The sequence below is a fragment of the Hemicordylus capensis genome, chromosome 7 (genome assembly GCF_027244095.1).
Source record: "Hemicordylus capensis ecotype Gifberg chromosome 7, rHemCap1.1.pri, whole genome shotgun sequence".
NCBI classification, from domain to species: domain Eukaryota; kingdom Metazoa; phylum Chordata; class Lepidosauria; order Squamata; family Cordylidae; genus Hemicordylus; species Hemicordylus capensis.
The window spans coordinates 11,267,666-11,289,347 of record NC_069663.1 but is presented as its reverse complement, the minus strand read 5'-3'; the positions used below and the strand labels follow the sequence as shown (position 1 = coordinate 11,289,347).

The window sequence follows — 21,682 nt, the reverse complement described above, 5'->3', positions numbered from 1 at the left end:
GTTGTCAGAGTCACACAGCCTTTTAAGTGGTATCCACATGAGATTCTTTACAACGTGCAGATACAAGTTCTTCCAGCTTACTGGAAGAAATGATACTAGTTGGTACTTGTGTGAATGTCACAGGTGTAATATTTAGCTCTCTGCAAGGTTTTGCCCAAAAATCTATCTACCTGGCATTTCCACAGACAGTCATGTTCACATATAAGCCAGGACAAAGCCCTTCTCTCTTACAGATCTACAACTGTGCTCTTGTCATTACTGAATGAGGACAACCAGAGCAGCAGCACACATTCCAAATACTGAATCTTAGTGTACCCAAGGTGGGTTAAGCAGTGAAGGGACTGCTTATAAAAAGTGAAGTCTGAAACCCACGTCAGAAGAACTCATAATGAGGCTCTGAAACAAGACCAGGAATTTACTGTCTGGGAGGTGGTGATGCATCTTCCAACACATACACAAAAGTCAATGAAACTGCTAAAATTAAATATTTTGGCAAGTTGGGGTAGGGGTAGCTGTGCTTATAAAGTGATAAGGCTTCCAAGCACCACTTGTCGGACATGCATTCAACAACAGTTACAAATGTGAAGAACTCATGCCATGATTTGATACAGTCTGGAGTCAAAGGCATACAAGCAACACTTTTTCTAAGAAGCTTGCATTTTGCATACAGGCACCTAGTTAAGGTGGTTAAAATGATCTTTACCTACTTCCGCTTATAAAAAGTGTTTGCTGCCCCTCATACCTGAGACTCTCTTCAGTTCCTCCTGAAAACATACCTTTCTCATGAAATCCTTGGCACAACCCATTTGTCCTCATCATCCAATAATGAAACTAAATCCAAGTATGCATAACTGAATGATCTTTTCTGGTTTGCCTTTCTTCCTTCCTTCCCATTTTGTGGCTTTTTCTTTTTTCAAAAAAGGATTTTCTCCCATCATTTTTCACAGAGAATTCAACAAATTGGTGGGGGTGGGGGGATTGCTAGACAGATAGAGACCCATGGAACATGGTACAACACTTTTTTTAAAAAAAGGAAGGGCTGAAATAAAATACTTTCTGCCTTCCAGGAACCTAACCCCACTCCCCAATTCCAATTCAATGACTCATTATCCATGGAAACTGGCAGGAATGGATCCCCTGTGGATAATGAGGTCCACCTGTAGTCATTTCTCATCTCTTCTTTATATCAGCATTTTGGAATGGTATCTTAGGTCTGCAATCTTTGTTCATGCCCTGTTAACTCAGCGCTTCCTTATAAGTCACATGTTCCATACTATCACAGCCCTGCCATTTGCAACAACTCAGAATTGCCCCTGTTGTTCAAACTGTCATCCAGCACCATCAATGCTCAGCTATGATAGTAGGCCTTGAAGCAGAAGGGTCCAAGCACTGCATGCAGGGTCCAACATGGTGGCAAACAGTTCTGACAGTCCTTCAGAGCAAGAGGGCCAAGTGAGCATAAGCCTCTAAACTGGCAGCTGAGCATGGAAAGGTAACTACTTCTTCACCAATCAGCTGCAAGACCTGGCAACTCTCCCATTCTTGTTTGCTGGAGATAAAGCCGTGTATAGTATAAACACACATTACTGTTCGAGACCCATGGGCTAGGGATGTGTGAGCCAGGCTCGACATCAAGCCAGCCTGGGCAGTCCGAATTCAAACCAGACGAGTCCCCCCACCCCAGTTCAAAGAACGGGCTCGGGTAAAGGGGAAGCCAAGAATTCCCCTTTACAAGTAAAGGGCATCCCGAATCCTAATGGTAAAGGCGGCCTGGGTGGGGGAGTAGCTAAAGAAAGCTGCCTCTGTACCTTTAGAGGAGGCAGTGACGGCAAGGAGCCGGCTGTCATTTCGGAGGCTGGCAGGGGGCTTGGAGGAGCCACTTCCTCTAAAAGGTATGGAAGCCAAGCCAACAGAGGCCACTTTCTTTAGCTACCCCCCCCACACACACACACCTACCTTTACCATTAAGATGGTAAGGGGATGCCTTTTACTTGTAAAAGGGAATCCTCAAGGATTCCCCTTTACAAGAATACCTGAGCCAGCCCGCGAACTGGCTTGGCCCAGTTTGGCCAAGCCCGGCACACCCCTACTATAGGCTTCCCAAATCTAGATTCTGTTTCTCCCTACTCTACCCCTTTTTATTAACATCAAGGTAGCAAGCAACTCCAGAGAGATGTGATCATATTCCATTAACAATACCAGTTGTTTGCATTTGGGGAAACCTCTAATATTAAGAAGCCTCACAGGGACTTTACTACTTTGGGATCAAAATGTTCCCTTACCACCCACTGAGGTCTTTGCTGTTTTCAGATGACAGCTGAAATCAGCTTTATTAGTGGCCTTGTGCAGCAAACCACCACCAGTTCCAGCAAAGAATAGTCTCCAGTTGGCCTCTAAGTATGACAAGTAGCGCCAACTCAGAGCCGATTCAACTCCAATTTTCTAAAGCTTGGTGTATGCTACTCTTGGAAAGCCCAATATGAAAAAACTTCTCAGTGACTGGAGAGAAGGCGCAGCAGGAGGGGGAAGTGTCTCCACGTGCTTTGAAATGACATACTATAGCAAAAGGTTATGTTTGCGCCAGCCATTAACACATCAGCTCAGATGGATTAACTGGTCTATGTATAAAAGTTGAGCTAGCAACACCAAGAGTTGTTCAACAAGGAAAAAAGCCCCAGAAGAGGTCCCTGGCTAGAAATTTGGAGACATTCCAAATGCATATTATGCCAACACCAGAGGAAGGGGAACAGCAGCCAATGACACAAATCTTTCAATAGTCTGAGAACATCAGTAAGCTATAATACTAGGAGGCATGGCCAATTTGACTTTTAGTGACAGCAGATCTTGAGGTACAGCTCTCCCACTGATTTTTCAGACATCATAGGTCAGGGCTACTCAATTTTGGCCCTCCTGCAGATGTTGGCCTACAACTCCCATAATCCCTAGCTATTGGCCACTGTGTCTAGGAATTATAGGAGTTGTAGTCCAAAAACAGCTGCTGGGGGGCGGGGTAAGTTGAACAGGCCTGTCATAAGTTCTATCTAGCAGCAGATCTCAGGTGAAGGAATCTCATTTTGGTGGGTGTTGGACCAGACAGCCAATCTGTGTACAAAACTTAGAAGTCTTAGAAATAGTAATGCTCTGTGCTTCATACATATTTCTTGTGACATCCTATATGACAGATTCCATAAGAGAATAAGGCAGAGGCAAAGTCACTTGCCAACGACCACCCCATGTTCAGAACCAAACTACAAATTTGAACTGTAAGCCTCTGCTTCCTAACTCATATTATTAAATCCATGCATGAGAGCTGGTATATGGCAATTACGGTACTGGAGAATGAAACTGATGACATGTTTCATTTTATACTGTTATTTTCTTGTGGGGCATATGATTAAAGCATTAAAGTTTATTTTATTCATTCTTCCAAAATGTATCCCACAAGATGGGATGCTCCAATTTTCATCTCCCCCAAGGAAAGAATATTTGGGTTCTTCTAATTTATAAAAAAGGTGATATGAAGTGTATGAATTATGCATAGTATGGAGAGAGGAATTATCTCCTTTTCATATTACTTGATCTCAGTGTTGTCCAATGAAATTGACAGTAGAATCGGGACAGACAGGAGAATGGGAATCCAACTACCTCATCCCATATACACATATCTGTTTGATCCGCACAGTAGATATAAACCCATCTAGACAAGTTTGGATGACTCTCACTCCCTTGATAAAATGAAGGAGAGAGAGAGTGACCTCACAAGTTTGCTGTGAGGATAGACAAGGGATACTCTACAGCACTCTGCACTGGACAACTCCAAGGTAAGACAAGATCTGTAGACTTCTGACAAGTCAAACACACCAGGCAGTTTGTAGAAATATTTGCCATATGTCTAGTTCAGAAGCATCATGGTTATAGTACAGCAAATTTCTTTTACAATTCAATACCTTTTCTAAAAGGGAGAGGTGAAACAGGACACTGGACTAGGTGGGCCTTGGGCCTGATCCAGCAGGGCTGTTCTTATCCTCTCTAGGATACCCCACCAAGCCTGTAAGCCATTTGTAGGCTTTCTAGCTAAGGTCTACAATTAACTAAGTTGTTGAATTTAACAATATATGGTTCTATCTAGCAAGCCATTAACAGTCACTCCCCATCACATGAGGAAAGCCCATTCTGCTCAGTAACCTACTAGCAGTTTGCTTCTGGAAGGTTTTGAGCAATTGCATCCCAAGCCTATATGTACTCAAAAGTAAGTATTACTGGATTCAGTAAAACGTTTCCTGGTAAGCAGATTTTGGACTTCAGCCTTCTTCAGTATGTTTAGTGGGCATGTGGTGGACATTCTCAAACAAAAAACCATGTTTTGCAATATAAGTGATGCGTGGTTACAGTAACAATAAACAGTGACAAAAACTTAAACACAATGCATCATATACTATATTGTCCTAACAATTAATACATTATTCTATTTTGATTCAAGGTACTCTAATGATATTAAAGCTCTTTGTTGTAAGGCAACATGTTTTAATGGCTAAGCAATGAATATGTACCGTATTTTCTAGCAGAAATGCCGCACTGGCATAAACGCCAAACTGAAGGGGAAAGGCTGGAATTTCTTTTTAAAAACCATTGTAAATGCCACATCAGCATAAATGCCCTGGCTAAACCAAGCCAATTAATCAGATAAATATGGCTAGCAGCTCCGCTGTCGCGACTCCAACCTCCTCCATTGCTTTGAGGCCCTCTCGGCTGATGAGAGCTTCTAGTCTCGATCACGTGGAGCCTCTTGCCCTGCTGCGCTGCCGCCATACCTCCTGCCACCCCTTTTTCTCACGCAAGTGCAGTATCGGCGTAAATGCAGAACGTGGTGTTTACACCAAAAAATACAGTACTTTTGTTTGGAAATATCTGGAGTACAAGTGGAAAGCTTGACACAAATCTATCTTCTCTTGGCAATTTAAAATCACCTGGATTTTACATTTACAATCCACTGTGAACAGGGAAGAGACTAGAGTCTACTCTCAAGGTATGGAAAACTTTAAGCACTTTGTTTTTTCCAAGATAGTGTGAATTCCTTAAAAACAGGACATTTCTCCTGCTCCATGGTCCTCGGAGTCAAAGTATTTTAACAGTTCTCCTGAACTCACAGAGCCAATCTATACAAAGAAAAGGCCAGACCTACATTAAACAAGCAACACCATTGCTGAATGTCAGTGCTTACTCAAGAGATCAGAAATGAACTGACATATTTTACTGCTAATGCTTGAGTAGCCAGAGGGCAAGACTCACCGAATATTGGCAACTGACTCCATTTCAGTAGCTTACCTAAGATCAAACTTCTATAAGTCACCAACTGAAGGTTTTTCAACTAGTTAAACCGAATTATCACTTTATTTCTCCAGGATACAGACTAGCACCTTTATATAACATGTGCTACTTGAATTCAAGTATCAGATAACCTCCCATATACTCACCAAAAAGAGATCACAAGCGGTTAGAAGGCCTTCATGGGGCTCAGATTTGATTCCAAGAAGGTATGTCTTAATGTGCTAGAGTTTCCTCATTTGGGGAATTGGAGTACTGACTCTCATGGATATTACATAGGAAAGCCTCACAATCAGACAGTTTGAGTCGTGTCTTCCTAAGATACTAGACTCTTTTTTGTAATGACTTTAGCAAGCCAGAGGTTGCCGGTTCGAATCCCCACTGGTATGTTTCCCAGACAATGGGAAACACCTATATCGGGCAGCAGCGATATAGGAAGATGCTGAAAGGCATCATCTCATACTACGTGGGAGGAGGCAATGGTAAACTCCACCTATATTCTACCAAAGACAACCACAGCACCAGGAGTCGACACCAACTCAACGGCACACTTTACAATTCATTTGCATTCAATTCTTCACTATAGGAAGCACCTGATTGCTCCAACCATTGCCCAAGTTGCAGCTCTAAACTGCTGAACAATGCCAAGACCTGCAAATCCAGGTGCACAGCAAAACACAACTCCCTTCCCAAACCATACCTAATTAATTATATCGCATGGGCAAATCACTATACAGTACCTTTTTCTGTAACAAGCAATACATTAATCCTAAGAGAAGCAGTTCTTCCTGTTCCAGTCTAGTAGGTGCTTATTCCTCCCTCTGCTTGCCTCACAAGGCAAGTTTGGGCACTATAACTTGAAGCACAGAGAAGAAAAAAAGAAATGAGTGCTGCACTAAGGAGAAAGGAGCTTGCTGTTAAGGTACAAGAGAAGTTATCCAAAGCCTTAGCTTCTGTTCTCAGCTATTGTAGAGACTACCTTGAACAAGATAAAACCTTTAAATTTCCAGTTTCCCTTGTATACTTCTAAGATGAACATTACAATCACACACACACACACACACACACACCTCTAATCCAGAATAATATTTCACTAAAGAGCTACTAGCTAAATATTTCTATACACATGTTTGAGGACTGGGACTGGACATTAGATGTGTAACACTGAAAAGTTTGTTTGGTTCAAATGCTTTCACTTGTGAAAGCAACTGGAAAGAGAATGTTGCAATCCCAAACACACTTCCTGATAAGTCAATATCACTGAACCCAGTGGGACTAGGAGCAACATGCTTAAAAGATGCTTTGCAAGTCTGCTGAATATATTATGAATCTCTAATGCTCTCTAACACTCAATTGAAACCATTTGCATGCACATATACTTGCACTAGCCACAGGACAAAAAAAAAGTAAGATTGCACAAGCAATCTAGGTTATCATGCAACCCTGCCTTAGACAACTGTGGCCCTCTTGCAGAAGCTGGACTACAATTCCCATCATCCCCAGCTACAGTGGCAAATAGTCAGGGACGGGAGCTGTAGTCCCACATCTGCAAGAGGACCAAATTTCTGACATAAGAACAGCCCTGCTGGATCAGGCCCAAGAATGCCCATCTAGTCCAGCATCCTGTTTCACACAGTGGCCCACCAGATGCCACAGGAAGCCTACAGGCAGGAGTTGAGGGCATGCCCTCTCTCCTGCTATCATTCCTCTGCAACTGGGATTCAGAGACAATCCTGCCTTAAGGCTGGAGCCCTCCGACCAGAAAGGGTAGTCTGGTCTAAGGGCACATGATTCAGCCACCTTACTGAATTTAAGCAAGTCTGGGTTCATCAGCACCTGAACAGGAGACCACCTGGGAGTCCTCATATATCCTGTCTTAAGTCCCAGCACGGAAGGCAAGATATAAATGTAAGCAGGGCAAGTTCCATACAACATTTTTTCTGACCTGTGAAGGCTTCTTCCCCAGTATCATAATTTATACAGACTGCAACTGGTAAATTTTGCTCTTCGACTTGCACAACCGCCCACTGAATTTTCTGGTTGTTACACCCCAGCTGTTACCCTCAAGACGTTTACAATAGGGGAAAGATACAGTTCTGACAAAGCTCCTCACTCTTCTTTCCTCATGCCAGAATGCCCTTTCCACCTTCATTTTAATTTTGATAATCACACCTCTATGCCACACACCCCCACCCTAGAAACTAGAGCAGTGCATCAGCAAACCAGTAAAGTGGCAGTCACCCTGATCTGATGGGATTGCGCTTCCCCTTAAGGAGCAGGTGCACAGCTTTGGGATATTTTGAGATCAAGCCTCTAGATGCTCAGGTGGCATCTATGGTGTGAAGAGCCTTTCAGCAAATTCAGCTGATGTGCCAGCTGTGATCCCTCATGAACAGAGAGCACCTGGCCACAGTTATCCAAGCTCTCAAAGTCCAGATTAGATTGCTGTTGTGTGCTGTATGTGGGGCTGCCTTTGAAGACTACCTAAAGATCTCACCTGGCACAAAATACAGACCTAGATTACTAGTGTTATGGATTTGCATATTGCATTTATGTACCACTTGTCTGCCAAAATACTCAAGGCAGTATACAATTTAACACAATGGCTTACAACCTAAAAACACATATACAAAAGGAAAAATAGGAACACAGGAAGCTGCCATATACCGAGTCAGACCATTGGCCTATCTAGCTTAGTATTGTCTTCACAGGCTGGCAGAGGCTTCTCCAAGGTTGCAGGCAGGAATCTCTCTCAGCCCCATCATGGAGATGCCAGGGAGGGAACCTGGAACCTTCTGCTCTTCCCAGAGCGGCTCCACCCCCTGAGGGGAATCTCTTACAGTGCTCATACTTCTAGTTTCCCATTCATATGCAAACAGGGTGGACCCTGCTTAGCTAAGGGGACAAATCAAGCTTGCTACCACAAGACCAGCTCTCATCTGAAACACAAAATGAAACACGAGCAGGGAAAAACAGTCAGATACCAGCTTTCATACCACAACGTAATGACCAGATAGAATGGGCACTAATGGAGGTAGCTCTGGAAAGGGAGGAGCCAAATGGCAGTTGTTCCAACTTCATTGCCTCACCTCTCCCTCAGATGCATCTACATGGAAACTACGCAGCCTGCTTTCCCCTTTCTCTTGTGCCGTTTCAAAAGGGAATGTCTGTCACTGGCAGTCATGTGGCTCCACTAGCTTTTAGAGTGTGTGACAGAATTTAGGGTGTGGGTCTTAGCCCTTAAAGTAGCGGTAGGCAACCTTTGGCACTTCAGCTGTTGTTGAACTATAATTCCCATCACCTCCAGCCACAATAGATTGTAGTGTCTAAAGGAGCACCTGCTCCTATGAACCTGCCTATATACCAAGATCATTTGGGGAGGTCCTTCTGCAGGGGCCCCACATTCCAAGGCAAGGGAGTGGCAACCAGGCACAAGGCCTTTTTTTTTTTTTTTTTTAAACGGTGATGGGGGAAACCGCCCTAGCACCATCTTAAAACTGAAATAAAATCTCAGGGTAAAGTTATTTTCTCTAGAGCAGTGAAGAATAAGATGCTGCTCTGGAACTTCTTTATATTGGATTCTACTGGGGATTGTGTTAAAATTTGTTTTATGCTGCCTTCCCCATTTGTTGTGTTATTGCAGTTTATTGCTCGCCCTGCCCCCAGTACTTGCTGATACTTAAGAGAAATCAGGATGTCTTCGTGTCAGCATCATTATCTGCATCTGCTACTTCAACTGAAACTGGACCTCCCCTCAGAAGCCAGCAGAACGGCCAACTGCCCTGTAGGGCGGGGGGGGGGGGTGGTGGTGGTGGTATTGTTTTAATGATTGGCTATATGTATTGGTTTTATTTAAGCCTCTCAGAGCCTTGTCAGTTGAGGAGTAGGAACAAACCAAGTAAATAAGAATTATACCTTTGAACTACTATGAATTTAGTATACAACTATTGGGAGGTAGAAGAAGCACCTCAAGTAGGCTAACAAATGCAGTCTGCATTCACACTGAATGCCTTATACTGAAAGCAGCTTTCCTCTGCCCACACCACCTTAACAGATTGTGCTGGCTCGCAATTTCACACACATGCAAACCTTTACATACAATTCAGACTGGTTGGCTCAATGGGGAATCCAAGGCTACATGTTTGCAATTTATGAGGACAGTCTCAGACCACAAGAGTGAACAACTTTAAACAGCTGCCATCTTGTTCTAGATGGAGTTTTAGTCTATTAAGCGGACAGAGTTGAGGATTATCCAAAGGCAAACGTATTTCATATCCACGAAAGAAATCACTACAGGATGCTGCGATGACCAATACTTACTCCATTGAAAAGTTTGTGTCAAGTACAAAAGGAGAATTTGCCTATTAGTACCAACTAGCAAAACCAGCCAGAAACCCAATCTAAATGATCACATGCTTAAGTACACCTGTCTGAGACCAAGCATGAAGTTAAATGGGAGGGACCCATAGAGCTGACCAAGCGTGGCAATTAAATATCCTTATATGCGTATTCAGCTGTATTGAACTCAAGAGTAACTCTGTAAAAGTTTCTAATTGAAGTCTCTCAAACTGGAATGACTCCCCAGCCTCATGAAGTTTTTGGTATATTAAAATGAGGGCAAGGGAGGAGAGAAAAAAGGACAAACAAGATAGGGCTTTTTCAGCCTTACAAGTAAGTCTATGCACACCAATGTCACTCATTTAAATGTGGCACATCTTCAGCTTGTATCGAGTGAGTTAACCTTCAGTTTATAAAAGTCTCCCCAACTCCTTACCTAGAAAAAAATTCTTACTCACCTTGGACAAAAAGGCAAGCAACTGTTTACAAGTGCAGTTCTCTCTTGCATACATGCATCTTAAAAGACTTGGTCTGAAGTCCACTTGCAGGGGTTGGAGCCCACAGGACAAGTTAGGCTCACTACAAGTCTCCCACACCCAGATGATGATCCTGAGGGGTGCAAAAATATTGGTCCTGTGCAGATGTAGTTTCCCCACTCCCCTAGCCATGGTTCAGGAAGGAAGCATACCACAAGCTCACATAATCTCCTCCTCCTCCTGCCTTTCAAGTGTTAGACCTTCAGTGTTAATATTAACCATGGTTCAAATCCATTTGCAATGATGTAAACATTAACCACTTGTTGCAGATAACTCTCTATCATGGCTGGCTCCAAAAAGAGGAGGAAGGAAGGAATGTGTGCATAAAAGCCTGTGGCACATGGTCCCCATCTGCTAATCATGGTTAGATGTTCCGGAACATTATGTCTGCACCAAGAAATTGACTAAGCTAACACCCTGTGTCAAGCATAATGTAAATACTAAGCACAGTATTGTTACGATCCGTGTCTTTTAGAAACAGTACAGATTTTTAAGATCTGAGGCGGCAAGATCAAGCCACATTTCCAATTTTCTTCCATTAGTTAGCATTTTCAGAGCCCAACTATTTCACTATAAAAGGTAAAGTGTGCTGTCCAGTTGGTTTTGACTCCTGGCGACCACAGAGCCTGGTGGTTGTCTTTGGTATTTACCATTGCCTCCTCCCACACAATATGAGATGATGCCTTTCAGCATCTTCCTATATCACTGCTGCCTGATATAGGTACCAGCGGGGATTCGAACTGGCAACCTCTTGCTTGATAGTCAAGCATGTCCCCACTGAGCCATTAGGTGGCTAAAAAATAAGGCATATTGTAAGGTAGCTGTCTGACTCGGGAAATTGTAAATCTTAAAGCAGTGGCCTCCCCTCTAGTTAAAATAAGTCTAATTTTCTAATTTGAATTCATATAGCTTAAACATTTTAGAAGGTTTTCATCCTCTTATCCACCATATTCAAAAGCTTCTGAAGCCAGGGAGAGCTCTCCCTACAGGGCACAATTTGTGAATGAATTGTTTCTGTATTACGGGTGAACATGGCAGGGGGAGGTTTAAAAGATAGTGGAAAGAGACTGATTAGTTCAGAAAATTGGCAGGAGATTCTAACCAGAAATGGTTCGTAAAGCAACAGTCCCATTGGCTCCACAGTACGTAACTCGATTAAGAGTCTTGGCATAATATTACTACTATAGAGTTAGTGTATAAATTAACAGGGAGGATGACGACCACAGCCATCCCCAGTGGTAAATTTGGAACCTGCAGGACAACACAGAGACTTTCCTTCCTTTTACCTTCAAAATGGATTTGGGAATAGATAATATGCCACCTGCAAGCTTCTTAGAACCCCAAGGAATTGACCTTTCAAAAACAAATGCCCAGCCCTACTCATTACAGATACACCCATCAGTGATAGCAAAGCAAAATTAAAGGATCAAGAGACAAAAACCCAGCTAAAGAGACAGTGAATAAAAATGCTTTGCCACTTTTATCATTTAAAACAAATCCTGGTACTTCAGTTTAGAGGTGAGGTGATAGTGTCTGAATCTGCAGGGCAAGTTATGAGATTTTTAACGTTCCCAGGATCTGCATTCAACACATTGATGAAAACGGCACACAAGGCAAAATAAGCATATATACATTTGATGCAGCATACAAATAGCAAGCCTAAAGAAAACACGGCAGAATGGACAGAATCAATAGAATAAGATTACCCTCCAATACAAATTCTACAGGAAAGCTCTACATGTCAGAGAGGGCATGGTCTCCCATTAACTATCCCACTTGAGTGTTCAAAACCCCCCATACTAAATTACTGGGGTGCAATATTAGGTTCAAAAAGTAGTTTAGTGCTAGGGACATGTTAGGGACCAAAATGCTTTGGACAATGCAGAGGTGGCAAGATAAGTTGGGAGGCATTTATAATATTGAGATGTCAATTACCCTCACACAAATGCATGCAAGAATCATGACCAGAAATGTGGGTTTTATAGAGAATTTTGAATTAGAAAATTTCCCCATGCAAATTTCCTCTTATTTGCATAAAATACACATTTTTTCAAAAATACACATTTTTTCAAAAATTTCCTAGATTATGATCAGATTTGGCATGTGATAAAGGTTTCTAAAGTTATTCATGGTGTGGAGAAAAAGTAGCTTTTCTCTCTTACTAGTGGCATCTGATTGTCCACAGTGGTCTGGCTAGAAGTTTAGAACTTTTATTATGCCTTGCTAGATCAGGGGAGGAGAGCTGGTCTTGTGGTAGCAAGCATGTACTGTCCCCTTTGCTAAGCAGGGCCCACCCTGGTTTTCATTTGAATGGGAGACTGCATGTGAGCACTATAAGATATTCCCCTTAGCTGACAGGACCATTCTGGGAAGAGTACCTGCATGCTTACATGCAGAAGGTTCCTAGTTCCCTCCTGCTGGCATCTCCAAATTGGGCTGAGAGAAACTCCACCTGCAACCTTGGAGACGCTGCTGCCAGTCTGTGTAAACAATACTGAGCCAGAGGAATAATAGTCTGACCCAGTAGAAGGCAGTTTTGTATATTATATTCTCAGCATTTCCATTTTAGCTCTAGGTGCTAGGCCAAATGGTCACCTCCCTGCAATAGGAGCCATTTGTCCCTGGCAGGGCAGAAGACAAAGTTAAGAAAAAACTACACATCCTTTTTAAGTAGTTATAACCTTACACTGAACACTTACTCCAGGCTCAGAATAACTTGCTCTGGATGGGGAAGTGCACGAAACCGGTGATTGCTGGAGGCAGGGATAGCTTTAAGGACCAGGGAGGGTGCTCTTACACACACGCACCACATTTTCCCCACTAGCACTGAGCTTTAAAACGGTCCGGGGGGGCAGCATACCTCCTTGTTGCCCCGATGCGTAGCGGACTGGAAGTACCCAGTACACGTGTGCTTCCCCCCCCCTTCGAACCAGCCGAACCACCAGACTTTCAAACCAGTTCAGACTTACCCCAGAACCAAACGAGTATTCCTAGAGCAAAAGACCACCTATTTTTTATAATGCCTCACTACTGTAAAGAGTAGTGTTCCCTCCAAGGTGTGTACGCTCACAAACTTGATGTCCATTCAGTTCATTTTAGACCCTGCTCAAGTTGAATCAGGAAGGCCACATTCTGAATGCACATACACACACACACTGCCTTGATACTGCCACCCAGAACACCACTCATTCCGCACACAAAAGAAAAAATAGGAGGGAACACTGGTGCGGAGTATCAGTGTTTCTACATACATGGCCTCATATCAAATCAAAACTATTAAGAAGAATGGATGGATATTAAGATATCCAATAATTTAAAATATCTCTATCCAAAGCAGAGCAAGCTCCTAACCTACACAAATATCAGGCTACACGGTTGTGAGAAGCATACCCTTTCCTCTTAGGTTTTTACCTTGAGTAGCAGGTGTAGATGGGGATGGGGCTTCAGCCTATTGCCACCACTGTCCCAATCTGGATCAACTCCCTGGAGAGGGAAGCTTCCATTAGCACCAATGGAAGCTTCCATCCCAGGGGGGAATAACTGCTACGGGGGGGGGGGGGGGGGAGGCAGAGAGAAGAGATCCAGATCAGCATTTTGGTGAGGACAAATTCCTTCCCTCATACTGCGATCTGGATTGTAGTCTGCAGCATAGGATCCCAGCGCCCCCCCCCCCCCCCCCCCGTTTTCAGTCTACAGTTTAAAAAAACCAGCTCAAAAACAGTAAGCGCATACATCTATATGCAGTTGGAACCTCAGACCTGTTCAGGAGCATCTGCTTTAAGAATGGAACCCCTTATGTATAAACCCTTAAAGTTAAGCGACACATACAATCTTACCACAGTTAGGTAAATCAAACATTTACACTGCCTTCCAGGCAACACACGGCTAAAACCCAAATACAGTGAGACGAAGGAAATAAAAGAGCTGTGATAAAAAGCTACTAGCATTTAGGGCACAATTTCCAATTCCAAAGTATCACAGCTCATTGGCAGTACTGGAACACTTAGTGCCAAATTAATTTAAAATATGATTTTCAGACATTTCCATGCTTCAATTAGGACTACAGTTAACTTCAGCCTCAACACCTGAATAGCAATACTAAAGACCAAAGATATAAGGACCAAAATTGCATCTTGTTAACGTGTTGTCTTAAAAGCCAAATTCAGCAGATTTGCAGTAAAAATCAGTTGACAAGAACACAACTCCGTGACAGTTTTCACAAGTTAATTTTTAAAATGCGCTCCAAGCACCCATCTTTACTGCTAAATGAAGATCCAACAGAGCATCAGAAAATCTGTTTGCCCTCCTCCATTTAAAAATGATGTAAAGGGTAGATCTGTAGCTATTGCAATACAATACTAGCCAATCTTTCCCAAGTTCCCATTTCTTAAAAAAACACAACCCTACATGTTCTACGCCAACTACTCAGAATTGATCAGAAACTCTCCAGATTTCCATTTTATACTTTCAAGGCAAGAAATCAGTTCTTTTTAGTCACTTTGATGTTTCCAGATCAGAAATGTCATATTATGCAGTAAGTGTCTTTATCTATCCCAGTAGCAGGCACAAATACAGCACACTTGTATCCATGACAAAGGCCAAATCACACATCCTGAGGTAGTGGTGTTTTTTTGGTGTTTTTTGAGATTAATGTTTTATAGGTCAGATTTTTAGAGTTTTGTCAATTGGCCCCTTGGGTACAGATTGACCATTTGTTATCCAACATTTCAAAAAGTTATATATAGTCAAAAGCAGTCTTGCCTTATTTTTAAAACAAAAAACAAGTGAACTAGAGAGACTACGTCAGTTGTAGCAATTGTAACCAAGTCACGAATATAATTTTGGAAGATAATAGGAATCCATGTGTTCTGCTCTTTTGTTTCCACATTCTCCTGGGACACAACACCCTGAACACAGATCCACATAAGGATTCACAGACCAACAGTTAAACATTGCATGCCAAATAAGCTTCTCAAAGTCATTCCTGTTTTTCAGATTAACCACCTGTCCACCAACACAAGGAGGAGCTTGTCCCTAATTCTAGACTGAAAGTCAATGTCATGAGATACACACCATACCCTTCTTACCCAGATGCCAATATGCATATTGATAAGCAGTTTATTTGCTTGACAGAGTCATTTTACTTACGCATTAAAACTAGGATATCCACTCAATTCCATATGTCACATAATAATTGGCATTTTCTCCATCCTTAAATAAATACCCTCAATCTCTCAAGACTGCTTGGGATGTACAAGTGCTACAGTGTTACCAGGGACTCTTTAATGCAATAAGCTCTATTACAAACATGTGTTGATATGTCTTTTCTTGTCAACCCTTCACTATTTTCATTTTTTAAGGAGTACACCCAAGTTGATTTATATGCATTTGTAAAAATTTGAAATACAAGTCAGTGTCCATCATCCAGGTACACCTGTCAAACAGCCAACAACTCACTGTGCACACACTCAATGGCAAACCTGGCTCTGCTGACCTGTATGCATTATATGTTGCTATTCTGCTCTTCCTCTGGGGAACTCAAGACAGTGTGCAAAGTTCTCCCCTGCCTTGCATTTTATTCTCACACCACCACTCTTAGGGCTAGGCTGAGAGATGGTGACTGACCCAAGGTCACCCAGTGAGCTATATGGGTAAGTGGGAGAACAGTAATTCCAAGAAGGAACAGGTCCTGAAAACCTCAACTCTGCACCCAAGTACTAATTGCACCCTGTGTTCAACAAGATGTCCAGTGAGATTTTAAGATCTTAATTCAGTAAGATCACTTCATCTGCATTGTCTTTCTATCTTCTTTCCCCTTCCTCTGTTGCCTCCAAGGGTCAAGTTTTCGATTTGTAAGCTTCCTGGAGTAGGGACCTGACATCTCTTCTACAGTGCCATGCGCAATGGCAGCACTATACAAAACTGACATATACACAGAACTGGAAAAAATATAACATGCATATGTGTGTTTTTGAAAGAAAGCTGAAGACTGACTTTAACAAAGTAAAACCACTTTTTTTTTAAAGGTTCCCAAAGACTTGGAACAAGCCAGAAGTCCCAACTTTGAGCCTAGTAAGACTCCAGTAGATGGATAAATCAGGAGGCAATAGCTATCACTTATCTAAGAAAGATATTATATAATAAAACCCAAAAGAGAAAACTCAATCAAAGTTGCACGTCCCCATTACTTTTTTTTTTTAAATGCAAGCTATTTCATATTCTCAAGTGTATCACAAACATACATGATGGTACTGCACAGGCATATATTTTCTAATCCAGCACATTTCCATCATGTAAGCATCAACTACTTCTCTCTCACATACACAGTAGCACAGCATATTTTTTTCAAGCAACGGTTCCTATATTAGAAGAAACTCTTCTTCTTAAGAAAACTGCTCTATTTAATTGCGTTCCAGAATTTAAAAACTGGGTGTTCAGACAGCAGTAGTTTTGAAGGTAATGAATTATAATATATTTGTACTGTTTCTGGTTTTTTAACTTGTGTTTTAGATGACTATCCTGAGAAGGGTCAATTCTACTGGAAACAGCTGAAGCCTTACAGACTTGACAGGAATCACTCCAGGTAAGTCTCACAAACAAAATACATTCATTTGACAAGAAAAACGCCCCATTGTTACTTCAGCCCCACAGAATCTATTCCAGACTTAACAAGCAGGATAAATCCAAGGTACAAACTGCCATCGCCTCCTCTTTTACTTCAAGCACAATGCAATGAGGGCAGCCTGTCTGTGGATCTGCGCCTGCTGAACCTCCTCAAGGTCACAGCCAATTTCAGCTGTGGAATTAAAAAAAAAAAGGCAGAAAGTGGCAGTGATGCTCTGGGTTATGGCTGGTAGAAAAAGCAGAGTGTAAAAGTTTATGAGCTCATCAGGATTGTTGTACCATTACATCAGAGGCAATTATAAATGGCCAAGAGCAGGAGATGGGGAGCCAATCAGATCACAGATAGGATGTCAACCTAAGACCAACTGTCTCCTGGCTTTGACAGAAGGATTTTACCTCCATAATTCAAATCCCAAACCAAAGCAATCTGCACTTACTACTCCAATCACTGAACTGTTTACCAGCCCTTCCAAGCAGAAGTTCAAGGCACAAGGCGAGCTAAAAGACTCCTCAGAAAATGGCTTCAGCTACCCCGGACAAGGCAAGGGTGTCAGAGTAGGTCACTTGCCCTCTTCTTACCCCCTAAAAGCAGAGGGGCCGCTCAATTCTGCCCGCATGAAGCGGGGAGAGGAGGGAAAGGAGCCGTAGGAGAGTGGAGTCTACCACAGCCGAAGAGTCGCGATCACTAAGCACACCCTCTTTTTCCAACACAGCAACATCGCGCTATTTTTGCCACCCCAACCCCTCCCCTCCCCAGAGGTGGTGGCAAGCCTCACCCCCACCCCCCAGGACCCCCCTGAAGGTTCAGAGCAGAGAAGAAAAACTGGAGAGGAGAAGGAAGCTCTCAGAAAAGAGCTCACACAAAGGCTGGAAAGGGAGGAAGGGAAGGCAGAGAGGCAGCCATTTTAGAGAGACAGAGGAAAGAGACAGACAATGGCAGCTCCCCAGTAATGTGAGCTGCGAGAAAGGAGGCCCGACAAACCTTGCCATGCCATGCGAAGGACCGCCGGCCCCAGCTCACCTCCGGCCCTTGCCCTCCCACCGTCCTGGGCACCCTCCACCCCCTGCCCCAATTCCAGCCCATGTGCGCCGTCCCCCCCTTCCTCGCACCCAACGCCTTTTACCTGCTGGGTCCTGCTAAGCGGCTGTCCCCCGGCAGCGCTACTACTCCCGGGGCTCATGGGCGCATGGTGACTCCTTTGTTGGCCTCCTCCTGTGGCTGCTGCCCAGCCCTGGCTGGTACCCCCGCTGTACGGAGAGGCAATGTCCGCTGCCGCCGGGGCCTTGGCCGTGGCTCCCGAGTCCTGGGGCCCGGTGCCGTAATCGGCCCCAGGGTACCCTTGGTAGCCCCGGGCCGAGCTAGGAGAGGTGAGGAGTTGGTTGAGGGTGGGGGTCGACGTGGGTTGAGGGGTAGCGCCCCCGCCGCCGCCGCCACCTCCTGCGCCGCCAGCCGCCGCCGGCCCCATGGCCCCGAAACGCTGCTGCTGGAAAGCCGATACCGGAGGCTTGGCGCCGGCCTGTGCGGGGCTCTGAGCGTTTCCCCGGGGGGAGCTCAGGGCGTAGGCCTGTGGAGGAGGCGGGTAGGCGCCAGCGCTGCGCCCGGCTGCAGGGTAGTAGGAGTTGTACTGGTGGTTGGGGAAGCCGTGCTCCGTGCTCCCGCCGCCGTGAGAGTTCTGGGGAGGGGGCGGCCCAGGAGGGGCCCCCGCGGGCCCCGAGTACGGCTGCTCCAGGCCCCCGCTCTGCAGCGCTGCCATGCCAGGGCTTTGTTGTCCGCCATGTTGGTGGAAGGCAGCGGCCGCAGCAACGGCCGCCGCCGCCTGGGCGCCTCGGCCGTAGGGCTGCCCGAAACCGTAGCCTGGCGGGGGCAAGGCGGCCGGATGAGAAGGGGGAGGCTGCTGCTGCTGCTGCGGTGGAGCCTGCTGCTGCTGCTGCGGCGGCGTCCCCACCCCGTCGTTGCTGTTGTTGCTGCTGCCGCCGCCACCACCACCGCCGGGCGGCTCCGGGAGGTTATTGTTCAGTGTGGCGACGGGCCTAGGGCCCGGGTTCCCGTTGGAGCTCTTCAGGTCGGGCTCGGCCCCTGCGCCCCCGCCATTGCTCTCGGCCCCGTCCTGCAGTTCCTTTCCCGGGGGACCTTCACTTTCCGACGGCTTCTCTCCGCCGCGCTCTGCCGCCACCGCCTCGCCCCCCACCTCTTCCGAGGAACAATCCCGCTGCTGCTGCTGCTGCTGCGCCTCCGCTTTCTTCAGTTCGGATGGAGCCGGGGCTCCTAGGCTGCTAGCGGCGGCGGGGGCCACCTGAGCGGCCATGATCCCCCCTCCCCACCCAGCCAGCCCTCCTCCTCTTCCTCCTCCCCCCCGCCCGACCTACTCCCTGCCTGGCCGGCCGGCCGGCACAAGGCCTCACCGCTCTCCTCCTCCTTCTCCCCGCTCAGGCGGCGGCGCACTCCTCGGGACAACGGGGTCTCATTCCTTCCCCCGGCGCGGCTAGCGAGGCGCGGAGAGCTCCGGTGGGCTGAACGGGGCCTGGCCCCACTGTGCCTCCTCCTCGCTCAGTTGCAGCCGGCGGAGAAAGGGGGAGGAGGAGGAGGAAAGGGGGAGGGGGGCAGGACGGGGCTCCCGGTGTGGGAGAGGAGGAGGAAGGGAGGGGGGGCACGGTGGGCAAAGGAGAGCCTGGCGGACCCCGTCCTCGGAGCCGGGCTGCGCGGCCGGAGAGGCTGGACTAGGCAAGCCCGAGTGGCGGCGGCGGCTTCCGACTCTCGTCCGCCGAGTCCTGCTCACTCCGACACGAGGCTCAGCACTGCCATTTTACCCAGCGCCGCGGCAACTTGCCAAACCCGGACTGGAATCTGGCCCGGATTGGAGTCTTCTTCCCCTCCCCCTCTCACAAAGGAGGAGCTGCCAGGCCCTGGACGCTTTCAACTCAGCAAGGCTGAAGCTCGAAGCTAACAGCCGCGGCTGCTCGCAAAACCCGCAATGGAGCCACTTCGGGGGAGCCGAGCTCAACCTCTTGCTACAAAAGGAAGCTTCTCTGCTGACAAACACAAGGCGCGTTGGAGCCTAGGTGGAAGGGGAGTGTACGGTGCTCCATTCCCGCCAGTTCTCGGAAGGCTCGTAAGGGGACCGTTCCTATGCTTGCCCAAGGCACAAAGGCTCCCATAACCTAGAAAGGCCAGGACCTGTGCTTAGGGCACGAGGATGAAAGGCGTACAACATAAAAGGTCTGATGGAAGAGCAGCTAGAACAGATCAAAACTTCAAGAAGGAAACCCCGGAGGAGCACGGGTGGGCAACGTAAATCACTCTGCAGGGCCATATGGTTACTTCCATTTATTTTTATTAAATAAGCATTAATCGTTTTAATATTTTATTTAATAAAAATAATGGCAAGTACTATTCACATGATGCTTGAAGTAGGAACTTCAAGAGAGAAATCTCAATTCAGTGGGACTTCTGAGTAAATATGCAGTTTACAGTTGTACATGGATGGCCATACTGTGCTAATTATCTCGTTTTAAGGCAAAGGTCAGTTACCTAATTTGAGCAAACTAAAAAGTTGACCTGCTTCCTCTGCAGTTCAGGGCTACAGGGCTCTATGGGGATGCAGTTTCTTCCATCTCTACTAGGACGTAAGTGAGCCCAGAGGGATGTGCCAGATTTCCCTGCCATTTTGCAATGTGTTGCAGGGCGCAGTACTCAGATCACATGCAGCATTAGCAGCACCAGAAGTAGAGTGAGCCCAGTCAGTGTGTACTGCTAGTCCATTTCCTTACACTGAAGCAAGATCTTGTATATCCAGAAATCTCTTCTACTAGGTGACCTCATTATCCATATTATATTGGGATACACAACAAACAGCAGAAGCAAGCAACATGCACCACACAAAAGAGCAAGTAGTTTTGTCCTACTAAACTCAGAAGGCTCAAAGCAAGCATGCAACAAAAGGCCAATGCATGCAGCACACCAGGTTGACCAAGCAAACTGACCTGAGAGTTAGTTAGTTAGTTGTTTATTTACGATCTTAGATCAAACATCAATATACACAGAATATACACAGTAAAAAGAAAATAATGGAGACAAAGTCTAAAATGTCATCAAATATATAAAATCAGGAATCTTTGACAGTAACCAATTGCTGTGCTCTAGCTTCTCTTAGTTTCTGACCTGAGAGAGATTTTAGATAGATAGCAGCAAAACCTAACATGAAAGCAGAATCCATTAATCAGATCACCTCAACAGAATGTTTTCTACAAATCTACTCACTTTATAGCCTCTTCCAGTTATAGCTTCAGAGGAAGAATAATGCTAAACTACTTGAAGCACCTGAGTCAAGTATCATAACAGCCTTCACACATTTAACCAATTCAGATTAAAATATGTACTGTATCCCATTATTTTTCCTGGAAGATTGTTCTATCATTACATACTGGTTGATCATTCTTCTTCACCTTTTCATTGTAGATATTTTAGAAGTCTATGGCCTGCTTTTATGTTTATTATCTATTCATGGTTGGATTTATAAACCACAAATTTGGAATCCTATGACAATAATCTAAACATACCTTCTCACATACATTTGTTCTGATACCTATTACCTCTAATCCAAAATAACTCTTTTCTTACGATCTAGTAGAGTGTCAGGATTGAATGACCAGCATGGGTAGTTTTTCCAATTGTTCAGTTTTACTAGGCGAGAGGTGGCTACAGTGCAAACAATACATCAATGCTTCCCAGAATCAATACTAACAATATCCAGAATTTTCATTTGTCTTGTGGTCACATAACATTAATGTCTGTTATCTTATATTCAGCCATGACTGCCACCCCACCCAGGCTTTCCAGGCTGAAGAAGGGACTGTACAAC

General features: G+C 45.0%; 1 protein-coding gene across 1 annotated transcript in view; it reads right to left on the bottom strand.

Annotated features, from left to right (window-relative positions):
- The window catches only part of ARID1A (AT-rich interaction domain 1A), a 107,606-nt gene extending 87,898 nt beyond the window's left edge, over positions 1–19,708 (bottom strand). The window contains exon 1 of the mRNA XM_053267711.1: positions 17,948–19,708. Within this exon, the coding sequence (XP_053123686.1) occupies positions 17,948–19,129 (1,182 nt within the window). The 5' untranslated portion in view covers positions 19,130–19,708. The remainder of the gene's footprint in view (positions 1–17,947) is intronic.
- Positions 19,709–21,682: the final 1,974 nt, after the last annotated feature.